This window comes from Sinocyclocheilus grahami, unplaced genomic scaffold, assembly GCF_001515645.1.
Source record: "Sinocyclocheilus grahami isolate Dianchi unplaced genomic scaffold, SAMN03320097.WGS_v1.1 scaffold15.1, whole genome shotgun sequence".
NCBI classification, from domain to species: domain Eukaryota; kingdom Metazoa; phylum Chordata; class Actinopteri; order Cypriniformes; family Cyprinidae; genus Sinocyclocheilus; species Sinocyclocheilus grahami.
In genome coordinates this window covers 1,000,301-1,013,637 of record NW_015505194.1, presented here as the reverse complement: position 1 = coordinate 1,013,637, position 13,337 = coordinate 1,000,301, and the positions used below count along the sequence as shown (strand labels likewise).

At 37.9% G+C, this 13,337-nt stretch overlaps 1 protein-coding gene across 1 annotated transcript in view; it reads left to right on the top strand.

The window, feature by feature from the left end:
* Nucleotides 1–3,428: 3,428 nt before the first annotated feature.
* The window catches only part of cd164 (CD164 molecule, sialomucin), a 17,906-nt gene continuing 7,997 nt past the window's right edge, over nt 3,429–13,337 (top strand). Inside the window, exons 1-2 of the mRNA XM_016293653.1 lie at nt 3,429–3,618; nt 5,238–5,312. Coding sequence (XP_016149139.1) covers nt 3,543–3,618; nt 5,238–5,312 — 151 coding nt within the window. The 5' untranslated portion in view covers nt 3,429–3,542. The remainder of the gene's footprint in view (nt 3,619–5,237; nt 5,313–13,337) is intronic.

The following is a 13,337-nucleotide window of genomic DNA, read 5'->3' as shown; positions in this document are numbered from 1 at the left end:
AGTTGCTATGGTTACCTTAGTCAAACGCGATTTCTGCTGGTTAGGGTCGCTAGGTGAAATTAGGAACTCGGATTCATTTGTAAATGTAACTTTTTCGGTCACTGAAAACTTGTAAACTCTGTCAAAACAAACATATGAATAAACAGAAAAATCATGTAAATGGAATGTGTACTTTTAAGACCGCTTGGCCGGGCAGGCAGGCCAGGCAGAAGAGCTAAAACAAACTTGGTCAGGCTGGGAGGCCACCTGAAACCAGTTTAAACTAGCAAACCATCTTAGGATGGTTTAGCAGGTTTTATCTAGGTAGTTCAAAGTTACTAGTGAGCATTTTGGAATAGTGGAAAAAGGAACCGCTCAAAATTATAAAATGAATGAAGAGCCAGGGATGACCATCTCTGTGAATTTTTTCCTACATTCTATTCAGAAAGATTGGACTAGTAACTGCAGTATGAGAGTGAATTGCATGTTAAAGTATACAGCGCCATCTGCTGACAGAACGACGCTTCTAGTGCATCTAGACTTGACCATGTTTAATTACAGACTATAGGTTTAGGCTGTGCCAATGTATCTAATGGCAAAAATTTTCAACGCGATTTCTGCTGGTTAGGGTCGCTAGGTGAAATTAGGAACTCGGATTCATTTGTAAATGTAACTTTTTCGGTCACTGAAAACTTGTAAACTCTGTCAAAACAAACATATGAATAAACAGAAAAATCATGTAAATGGAATGTGTACTTTTAAGACCGCTTGGCCGGGCAGGCAGGCCAGGCAGAAGAGCTAAAACAAACTTGGTCAGGCTGGGAGGCCACCTGAAACCAGTTTAAACTAGCAAACCATCTTAGGATGGTTTAGCAGGTTTTATCTAGGTAGTTCAAAGTTACTAGTGAGCATTTTGGAATAGTGGAAAAAGGAACCGCTCAAAATTATAAAATGAATGAAGAGCCAGGGATGACCATCTCTCTGTGAATTTTTTCCTACATTCTATTCAGAAAGATTGGACTAGTAACTGCAGTATGAGAGTGAATTGCATGTTAAAGTATACAGCGCCATCTGCTGACAGAACGACGCTTCTAGTGCATCTAGACTTGACCATGTTTAATTACAGACTATAGGTTTAGGCTGTGCCAATGTATCTAATGGCAAAACAATTTTAGGGCTAAAAATACTGATACTGATTTCCAGGCAGTTAAGAAATTGTAAAGTATAGAAAGCTATGTCACAACTGAATTGTAAGGAATTGTACTATAGATTATAGGCTCAAGAAATAAAACGCTGTTCAATATTGATTACAATGCTGCTCTCTGGCGATGTAAAGTTGATATTACAATACAATAAAATTAGATCTTGTGAAGTAAAGGTAGAATTTTCCCACACATTATACGTTTTGTTTTGTTTTATGTTATTTTTCAGTGTATTTTTAATTTATCTTAATCCAAGATGATAACATCCTATAAAAATGGGTTGAGCTGGTCCTTAGCTGGTCATGAGCTGGTTTAAGCTGGCCATGTGCTGGTCCTAAGCAACTAGCTCCTGCAACATACCTAACCAGCATATGCTGTTTTTTTGTTTGTTTGTTTTTCAACAGGGCATTTTCAGGATAAACATCACATTTGTTTTTCGTTTTTTATTATATTATTCTTTTTCGGTTTAGCCAAGCTCTTTTGTTACATTAAATGGATAGAATTGTCATAAAATGTTGAACATTTTGAAATATCAATGTATTGTTCTTGTATTTTGAAATGTAAACAATTTTTTTTAATGTATTTAATAAATAAATTTTACGTAATTTTACGAAGCTACGAAAATACTTTTTGTGCGCAAAAGAAAAATTAGACGAATTGTTGAATAAAGTATTTTTTTCTTTTGCGCACAAAAAGTATTCTCGTAGTTTCGTAAAAATACGGTAGAACCACTGATGTCACATGGATTATTTTACAGATGTTCTTGCTACGTGTCTGGACTTGGGAACATTTCAGTTGCGTTGCTGTCTATGCAGGGTCAGACAGCTCTCAGATTCCATCAAAAATATCTTAATTTGTGTTCCAAAGATGAACGAAGGTCTTACGGGTTTGAAACGACATGAGGGTGAGTAATTAATGACAGAATTTTCATTTTGGGGTGTACTAACCCTTTAACACTTGGTTTCGCGTCAACAGAAATTTCAATTTTTGTTAATGGACTCGTCCACTGGGTGGCAGCATAGCAAGAGTTCATGATCCAATATCTGCCATGTTATTAACAAAATTCATAGCTTACTGTTTCTTCTGTACTAACACCAGTTCTGACAAATACTTAAAAAAATGTTTACAACAGTTGCTGCTGGTGGAATATCAATGCATAGTAAAATATTTTAACAAAAATGATTATTTTAATAGTTTCAGTACACTGATTCGTAAGGGCTTGAATACAAAATCCTTTAAACTGACACAATACAAGGAATTATTTTGAATTAATCTCTTCGATATGTTCAGGCGTTCGCCTGCTTCCGTTTCTCACAAAATTCGTTCTTTTTTTTCTTGCCTGTCACTCAGTATGGGCCAACACGGTCAGATACAAAAATTGTGTCATAAAGTTTTTATAAAAATAAAGTAATCTATTGAAACAACAGAATTGCTTTAAACTGAATAACCATATTTTGCATATCACATAACCTATTTGAGTTTTGGTACGTAGAGTTATGGTATCTAAAATTGTAACGTTTTTTAAAAACTAAAGGCAGGTGAAGTTGTGTGCAAAGCTGTCTTATGTCTCAAAGATCAGTGAGTGGTTGCTTGCTCCCTAAATGGCGATTGCAAAATAAACTCTGGAGATATGGACCTGTGGGCATGTCCTATAAATTACTCCCCGGCATTTTGTTGGGAGGGCTGGTTCATAAGGTAAACGTACTTTATAGTGGGTTGAAAGGTCGCTCTACAAATTATTAACAAGCCAAACAAATATTGCATGGTTTCGCCGGCTAAGCTTTGTTGTTATACATTACGGCAACATTTGATGGAAGTGTGAATGGGTATCAGCATGAAACGAGGTCGGAAATGAGGCGGGGCTTAGCGGCCCAAATGTTTAGATACGATGAGGTCTAAATAATATTATTCATATTTAAACTTTTCCTATGTGTGTGGTTTTAATTCAAATGCTATTAAAGTTTCACAGTGTCATTATTTGAGTGTAAAAATATTGCGATTAAAGTAGCATTGTGTTACCACGTGGTACATGTTACTTTTCTCGGCGTCTGTCATTATGAGCCAATCACGACTGTTTGTAAATTACCATTCAACGCAATTGTCGGTGCAGGTTTCTGTTTGATTGCTGCTCAATGGAAGACGTTTCTTTCTGAGCCGCAAAGCGCCCCCTGCAGGAATGCTATTTTTTTGTCTCACGGTTTTAAGCCACATTTGCTATCCAATGATGAAAAGAAGCAGTCACGTGATACAGAAAGCCGGAAGCGCAGCCACATCCACAGCAGCTCTGGTCGCTAGAGTGAAACTGCAGACTGCCCGACCTGAACGCCCGCACGGGGACTGAGAATAAATCAATTAGACACCATGTTTTGGAGACTTTTCTTCGTGACAATATTACTAGCCTTCTTCGGATCGTTGACAAGCCAGGAATTTGCGCAGGGTGAGTGGATTTATCATCTTAAATGTAACAGCGAAACAGCGCAAACGGTCACGCCATCTGCTACACCTTAACTGTGATTTTAATTAGGAGTGGTTGCGATTCCGGTTCCATAAAGGTTCCAGCAAGGATGCTTTTTTCGTACTTTTGAGGAATAAATGTTGGGTAATGATTCAGTTCTTATTGCATCAACTGCCATCGGCAGTCTGTTGCCAAATGACGAGGTCATTTCAGATTTCAAAACCACGGATAACACTATTAAGAAATAAATTAGTTTTAAAAAGTATATGTAGATGGACCTTTTTAATGAACCGACTTATAAGAATCACTCGCACGGTAATGTGACTACACTGTACACTGACCACCCTGTATATTTTAGTCCACTAAAAAGAACCGGTTCACAAGAGTCGCTTATTCAGGAATCGAACTACTTTGGTCGCTTCGTATGTGTTTGATTCAACAAAAATACCTGATTCTTAAGAGTCACTTGGTCTTGAACTGGAATATCCTGGTCGTGCTGTAGGTTTTGCGCTATAGATTCAGTTGTGGTGTAGTTACGGGAATCCACGTCGCTCCTTCCACACCGATGAAGGAAGGTTCGAGAACTAAAACCTTCTTTGCCGGTATTTTTGAATGAATCAATCTAAAGAACCGGTTATTCGAATCCGCTTATTGACTTTGGCCTCGTTCTGATTTTTTCGTGATTCAGATTTACTCTCTGTTTTCAATTTTGCCCAGTACTGAACTCAAGCTGGTATAGTTTTTTTATTATTATTATTTCTTTTTTTAACTGTCTGAAATAATTAATCACTTAGGCTATCTTTTTTGGTTTCTTGTCTTGGTTTCTATTTTGTTGTCTTGTGGCTCTGCTTCCATTTAGATCTATATTTATCCAGAGAATCACATGTTGGGCTGTAAAATAAGCCAGAGAATGCTCTCTCTCTCTCTCTCTCTCTCTCTCTCTCTCTCTCTCTCTCTCTCTCTCTCTCTCTCTCTCTCTCTCTCTCTCTCTCTCTCTCTCTCTCTCTCTCGCTCGCTCGCTCGCTGTCTTCTGGTGTAAATGACAGGCTTCTTTCTGGAGATGTAGACGGGGCTTTCTTTTGTGATATTTTGTTACACTCACAATGTGGGGAAAAAAAGATCTGCTGTTACTTCCATTTCACATCGACTTTAAGGTTGTCACTATGTTTTTAAATGACCTTGGTTTGTGTGTGATTTGCCAGAGACATCAGATCATGTTCACTTGGTCACAAGACTCATTGGTCCTCTTGCCAGTTTTCTGTTCAGCTACTCCTCATCTACACAATAAATGTGTTGATCTACTAGAAAAAAAGATTCTAGATTGGCATATAGTGGGCATGGCTCTGTTATCTTTCAGCTAGAGACTTGGAGAATGTTTTACTAATTGTAATAGCCTATTTTGTGGTTACTCAGTGTTCCTTGTTTTCCGGTTAAAAGGCCAAGAGATAACACTGACACAAACTGTGGCAACAAATCTAGGTCAACAAAACAAGAAACCCAATGCCAATGTGTTGCTTGAATATGACATGCTTGCTGGAATTCTCAATGATAGTTTTTTAGGCATGCAAGATATGTTATTTAATAGGTGGTTTCTTTTACAGATGAAGACTGTGGTTTATTGAGTACTTGTAAAGCATGTGGAAATGTGACTCACTGCCAGTGGATGAGCTGCTCAGGTCAGTCCCTCTTCCATGTCAAATTCAAAGCTCATATGACAACAATCATCTGTCCAGATATATGAATGAACCTTGGTTATACGCACATGAACATTTTCTGTTAAGCTTTTACTATATATTTTTCCAGGCCAACATTTTGATCTATTTGGTATGATGCACACATGCTTCACCTGACTTATTAGTCACAGTGAATTGTCTGTCTTAGCATAGTACTTGTTTCATTAATGGTAAATGAATTTGGCCTTTCAGTAGCATGTGATTTTTAAAGTTTGAATATATAGCTTTGTTTTTGCTTCAGTGGTGTTGATATCCAGTTTAGTTTGCTATCCAGTTGTTTTCCCCATTACGTAAAGAGAAAATTAAAAGCATAACCTTTAGTTTTCTTGTTCCCAGATTATAATAACATATTTTGCTACCAAATAGTCTGAGATTAGCATGGGTTTGCACATTGTTACTTCTAAACACAGACCCTGTAACTGTCTAAAGCATTCCTAATGTCGTGTACAGATAATAGAAGATTGTAAACCAGGGTTTTTGTGTTTGCCAGTTCATTGACTGCTTAATGCTGGCTTCGGTCAGTGTGAGCCTGAAGTAACTGCCCTTTTATCCCTGGAGTCCTTCTCTATGCCTCTTTGCTGATGGATGACGTGAAATTAATCCGAGAGAGTAAACATACTAATGAAACACACTGTTGCTTTGGCACTCAAGGCTCTTCAGGAAGAAAAAAAAAAGGGGGAAGAAAGAAAGTGTCCGTATCATGGGTGAAAGGAGTGGAAAATTCAAATTGAATTTTAAATGTCTTAAATGTCTATCCATTTTAAGTTAGATTTAACATAGTATGAGAGTTACCATCTACACCAGGTGTGTCCAAACTCGTGTCCTGAAGAGTTTAGCTCCAACCCCAATTAAACACACCTGAACCAGCTAATCAAGCTCTTACTAGGCATACTAGAAACTTAAAGGCAGGTGTGTTGAGGAAAGTTGGAGCTAAACTCTGCAGGACACCGGCCCTCCAGGACCGATTTTGGGCACCCCTGATCTACACCATATAAGGTATGTGTTTTTGTGTATACAGTGGTGTGAAAAAGTGTTGGCCCCCTTACTGATTTCTTATTTTTTTGCATGTTTGTCACTTTAATGTTTCAGATCATCAAACAAATTTAAATATTAGTCAAAGATAACACAAGTAAACGCAACATGCAGTTTTTAAATGAAGGTTTTAAAGAGACTGGGCAAAAATGGTCTGTATGGCAGAGTTCCAAGACGAAAACCGCTGCTGAGCAAAAAGAACATAAAGGCTCGTCTCAGTTTTGCCAGAAAACATCTTGATGATCCCCCAGACTTTTGGGAAAATACTCTGTGGACTGATGAGGCAAAAGTTGAACTTTTTGGAAGGTGTGTGTCCCATTACGTCTGGCGTAAAAGTAACACTGCATTTCAGAAAAAGAACATCATGCCAACAGTAAAATATGGTGGTGGTAGTGTGATGGTCTGGGGTTGTTTTGCTGCTTCAGGACCTGGAAGACTTGCTGTGATAAATGGAACCATGAATTCTGCTGTTTACCAAAAAATCCTGAAGGAGAATGTCCGGCCATCTGTTCGTGACCTCAAGCTGAAGCGAACTTGGGTTATGCAGCAGGATAATGATCCAAAACACACCAGCAAGTCCACCTCTGAATGGCTGAAGAAAAACAAAATGAAGACTTTGGAGTGGCCTAGTCAAAGTCCTGACCTGAATCCTATTGAGATGCTGTGGCATGACCTTAAAAAGGCGGTTCATGCTCGAAAACCCTCCAATGTTGCTGAATTACAACAATCCTGCATAGATGAGTGGACCAAAATTCCTCCACAGCGCTGTAACAGACTCATTGCAAGTTATCGCAAACGCTTGATTGCAGTTGTTGCTGCTAAGGGTGGCCCAACCAGTTATTAGGTTTAGGGAGCAAACAATTTTTCACACAGGGCCATGTAGTTTTGGATTTTGTTTTCCCTTAATAATAAAAACCTTCATTTCAAAACTGCATGTTGTGTTCACTTGTTATCTTTTACTAATATTTAAATTAGTTTGATGATCTGAAACATTAAAGTGTGACAAACATGCAAAAAAATAAGAAATCAGGAAGGGGGCCAACACTTTTTCACACCACTGTATATACAAAATATATTTAAAAAAAACAGGTGTAATGCAAAATATAGTTACTGGGTGGCAAATAAGCATATACGTTTTAACAGAACAAAAATAATAATAACCAGTTTCTGGCACTGTTGGATTTATTTTTTTTTTCTTTACTTTTCTTTTCTTACTTAAGTGACGACGTGACGTGTAGGCCAAGTATGGTAACCCATACTTGGAATTTGTCCTCTGCATGTAACCCATCCAAGTGCACACACACACACACACACCAGGAACATGGCAGCCTGGGAGCAATTGGGGGTCCGGTGCCTTGCTCAGTAGAGTGCTGTTCGGTCACTCCCCCACCTACAATTCCTGCCAGTAATGAGAATCGAACCCTTGACCTTCAGGTTAGAGTTACAACTCTCTAACCATTAGGCCACAACTGCCCACTGCCACTGCCATTTTGTCATGAATGACAAGAGCGTGCAGAGCGTGCCATCAAGCTGAGTGCCGATTACCTTGATGCAGCCAGATCAGAACACTCTGCAGGTGGTTGAGGCAGACTGGAAGCAGAGGCATTACCTAAGGAAGAAGAGCGCTTGATACATGTACACTAAGGCACATGACAGTTGTGGCCTAATGGTTAGAGAGTCTGACTTGTAACCCAAAGATTGTGGGTCCAATTCTCAGAACCGGCAGGAAAAGTAGGTGGGGTAAGTGAATGAACAGTGCTCATGGACTCAGTACATTCTTCCACTCTCAATACCCACACTCAGCTTGACGGCACACTCTGCGCAGTCATTCATGACAAAATGGCGGTGGCAGTGGGTAAATAAAGAAAAGTAAAGTACATAAATAAATTAATAAAAAATGAGCAAGGCAACGGACCCCTAATTGCTCCTGGGCGTCGCAGCAAAATTGCCCTCTGCTGCCGGGTGTGTGTTCACTACTCGCTAGTCAATATACAATTTAACATATAGGAAATTTGGCCACAATATTTATTACTTGATATGGCATGCATTAGATATAGGGCCGAAACATAAACATAGGTATACAAATTGGTAAAGCGTGATTCATAGTTTTGTATCACTGAAGCATTAGAACATTTCTGTTTTAATAGTTAGAATGTAATTAGCGTGTGAGCTTGTTGTTTGTTTTTGTGCAATTTATTTATTTTTTATTTAGAAATCTGTCTTCTGGTTAGTAGTTAAACAGTTTATATTACACCGTCTACAACAATACAGTTATAAACCACTTCCTTCGCACTTTCACAGGTTTTGTTCTCGATCTTAAATTAAACATCAGCTGTCATTCTCCACATTCAGAGCGTCTGTATTGTGTCTCTAAGTACGAGAGTATGCTTGACAGCAAGGAGAAGTGGTCTGACGGGCCTAAGCAGGTGTAATATCTGTAACTGCACCTCCCCCTGTAACAAAGCTAGCATTGTGCTGTCAGCTCCCCAGAGATGACGCGATCGGTTTACACTGATTCAGTGAAGCAACATACTGGAAATATCTGGGTCTTTCCTGCTGTAGTGCAGACTAGTGGGTAGTATAAACGGGTTAAAATGTTTCAGACTCTTTCGATTATGGGGTTGCAAATAGTTGAGAGTATTTCTTATTGTGTCTAGGTACAAAATATGGAGTAAATGCTGGTGTTCTGTATTTTGGACAGGACTTTTTGATTCACTTTGAAGGTGTTCCTGTAAAGCTGTAAAGCTATTGTTTTCATGGCCTGTTTAAAACAATGTTCAGGCTTAATCAACGTGCTGTGACGTGAGCTGTAAATACGCTCATTTGAATTATTGATGTATGGCTCTGTGTGGGTGTAGGAGAAAGGTAAGACGACCTGGTACAATGTTTGCACAACAAATATTTAAACGTTTCACTACATAAATTGCATTAGGTATTAAAACCTGTATGCTAACCTTATCTGATATCATAATGTGATAGCATGCTGTGTAGACACCTGTGTAGGTTATGATGTATGTAGTGATTCCCTTACAGATTTGTGCCACAGATTCATAGACATGAATCTGTATGTGTATATACTGTATATGTATATGTGTGTGTATATATATATATATATATAAATCGGGCTGATTTTGGGCCGATTTCTCCCCTTCCGACAATCCTAGGTAATGTCCCGGTGTTTCTAAAGATGATCTTATCAGATTTTCCTGTGGTGTGAGGTGTGTTAAGAGGGACTGAATCTGCTCGGAAGAACGTCAGAGGCGCCCCGATTGCGAATCGTAAATATGCAACATGTTGAATATTTACAATCAGAAATCCTGATGTGTGGGGGGGAACCCCGAAAACACGACACACTATAGGAGCAAAACGGTTAAATCTAGAATTTTTTTGTCCTCATGTTTGTGGTCTCTCACATCTTGAAGATCTTTTAAGATTTTAAAAATCTTTTAGTGTGTACCCAGCATTAGACAAACAGCCCTCTAATATACTAATATAGCACTTGCATAATATTGCTCTTTTGTTGGTTTTTATTGCTTCTATTGTCCTCATTTGTTAGTCGCCTTGGATAAAAGCGTTTGCTAAATAACAAAATTTAAATTGAATGTAAATGTAAATAACAAAACTAAATTTAAAATTTAAAACAAGCCCCAAATCAAATAAATAAGTAACACAAATAAAATAAATCTCTTCATATAAACAAACTAAGGCTTTGTCTGTGCTCTTTCCATTTAAAATTAGAGGCAACCACTGCATTTTAATCATGATCCAAACAAAGATGCTGCATACATGCAACATGAGCAGTTTTTAATCTAAATTACATTGTATAATTTCTAAATTTGAAGCAAAAACAGAATGGTTTGACTTCAGTTTGTGAAACTATGCATAAAAAATATCTGCATGAAACAGAAACAGCAGAGCTGAATGAGATGCAGATTCACTCTCCGCCAGCAGCGGGCGCTTAAAGCGTTTTCTTGGTTTTCGCTGTAAACAAAGCAACGCTGCACTTATGAACTTTAATATGCAGGGCTCCAGACTGCGACCATGTTTTCTGCCTGTGCGACTAAATTTTGTGTGTGGTCGCTCTGGTGCGACCACCACGTTGGTCAACTCACTCATAAGCGCTTCAATTTCTGTTGCATATGAGAAACATCAAAGGGCAAACGAAACTGAAAGCATAACGAAACAGCGCTTAGAAAGTATACCTACTCAGCTACAGCAAAAACTACGTGCATATTGAGGACACGATGGATGGTTTTCAAGCGAAAGTCAAGTAAAACTACATACGATGTGTATATGTGTATGTGTTTTTTATGTATATGTATATGTATATGTATATATATATATATATATATATATATATATATATATATATATGGTGATTCTCATAGGCACACGTGTACTGAGACAGAGGCACAGATGTTCACTCTGTTCTGTTAAGAATAGAATCTCAATGGCAGGTTTTGGGGTCTAATCTGTGAAAACCAGATTAGACCGGTTGGCATCATATTCATTCATCTGATTGCTTTAGAGAGTGCTTGTGCAGTCCTTTTAAAGTAATGAACATGTATGCATTTCCCTTCAATGTTTACTCGAGACTGGGTAGCTGAATTTGTTTTGCCGGCTGTACAAACTGCCTGAGAAGGCTGAGAAGGGTGTGGAATGCGTGGACATTTTTGCTAGTGAAGCACTTATTCAAAAAGCAAGGAATTGAAAACATCTTGGTGTTGCCATAGTATGGAATTTCAACATGAGAGTTGTACCTTTCACAAAAGCATGTGACATTTCTTTCTCAGTGTATTCTGTTTTGAGGCCATAAAGAACACAATGTACTTCCAAACACCGATCTATAGTTTAACCCACCTGTTAAGGCTTTTTCTTGGGGCTCAGTTCACTGAGAAACTCTTCTTTTGACATAAAATACTCAAAGCCCGTCTTGGTTCAGTTCAGGTCACTCATATTGGAAAGAAAAGTCTGTTATGCTTGACTCAATGTATTGTAGAGTTACAAAACAGCACAAGTTGTAGCAGCAGCCAGATGTCTTTTATACAGGCCTAAACAACATTATTTCTCAAACCTTGAGAACCTAGTTATTTGATATCTAGTAATGTATATAATGTTACTATTTTATTTATTATTTTTATTTTAATATCTTAACAAATTCCAGATGTTATTTTGCATGATTTCTACATTCTAAATTTTTTCTATATTTTTAAAGTAATTTATTTCTAAATAATTTAAGGCATGAACTAATTGATGAATATGTTTTCTGTGTGACAAGGCTTTAAGCACATATATGAGCATACACATTAGTGAATTAGTCTGTTGTGACTCTCAGGGCTTTGTGAACTTAAAGGGTTAGTTCACCCAAAAATGGCTCCGGGGGGTGAACAAAGGCCTTCTGTAGGGAATCGATGCATTTTTGTAAGAAAAATATCCATATTCAAAACGTAATAATCACTTGAATCTAGCTTGCGCTCACTGTTGTAAACCGAAGCAGTTCCAGGGGAATGATGTATGGAGGTCGACTTTGTGCATGCGCCGCTCAGAAGTGACGCACGCGGAAACGCAGCGGAGAGATCAAAACAAAACAACGATCACTAATCAGAAGTACAAAACAAGGATTTGTAAAGAAGAATGTCGGAGGATTTCGATATAAGCCAAGAGGAGACTGGTTTTCCTTTGCTAAAGTAAGGAAACTTTGCTTCCTTTGCTCCTGTTAACAAACGTTGGTTTTCACGAGACTCACTGGCGCATGCGGAGCGCTGACCTCCATACGAACTGCTTCCAGTGTACAAGAGTGAGCGCAAGCTACATTAAAGGGATTATTACGTTTTGAATATGGATATTTTTCTTACAAAAATGCATCGATTCGCTACAGAAGGCCTTTGTTCACCCCCCGGAGTCGTGTGAAACACTTTTTTTTTCTTTTTTTTTCTTTTTTTTTTATATTGATGGGCGCATTTTAATTAAGTGCTTTTGGACTGATGCATGCAACACCCGCTGAGTGCCATGAAACGGCTTGAAAGATCAAAGACAATTTTTAATATAATTCCTACTGGATTTGTCTGAAAGAAGAAAGTCATAAACACCTAGGATGACTTGAGGGTGAGTAATTTATGGGCTAATTTTCATTTTTGGCTGAACTAACCCTTTAAGCCAACGACAAACATTAGGAAGACAACAGTGTCGGTAAAGTGGATTACGAAACAATGTGTAAAATTTGAATTATTGCCATCAGTAGGAATTTCTGCGCTGAGCTGTCTGTCGTATTTGCACACAATGCTATTCATGTGTGACGGGAAGATACTCTAAATGGAAACCAGCTGATTGTGACACAGAGGTTTCTGGAAAGTCTTCCTTGATTCTTCCTACTCTCTCTTATTATTTCTTTCTTATATGAATATGACATACTGTCAGTTTCTCTTATTTCTGGGTCTATAACCTTTTTATAAGTCAAGGGAGTTTCTTTATTCTTAAAACTGATGGTATGTAAGGTTGATCGAAGAATCGATGCAATTGCCCAGTTCTTTTTACATTTTTATAATTTATTATCATTATTATTATATGCTGTTAAAAATTTTTTATTATATATATATATATATATATATATATATATATATATATACACACACACACAGCAGTCAACATTTGAAGTGGATCAAAAAAGTTAATCAAAGTTGTCCTAAGACAAGAACGCATTTTGGTTTTAGGACAACTTTGATGAAAGGTTTTGATCAAGTTCAAATGTTGACTACTATATATATATTTGGCATTTTATTGTGGCCAGCCTAAGGCACACCTGTGCAATAATCATGCTGTCTAATCAGCATCTTGATATGCCACACCTGTGAGGTGGATGGATTATCTCGGCAAAGGAGAAGTGCTCACTAACACCGATTTAGACAGATTTGTGAACAATATTTGAGAGAAATAGGC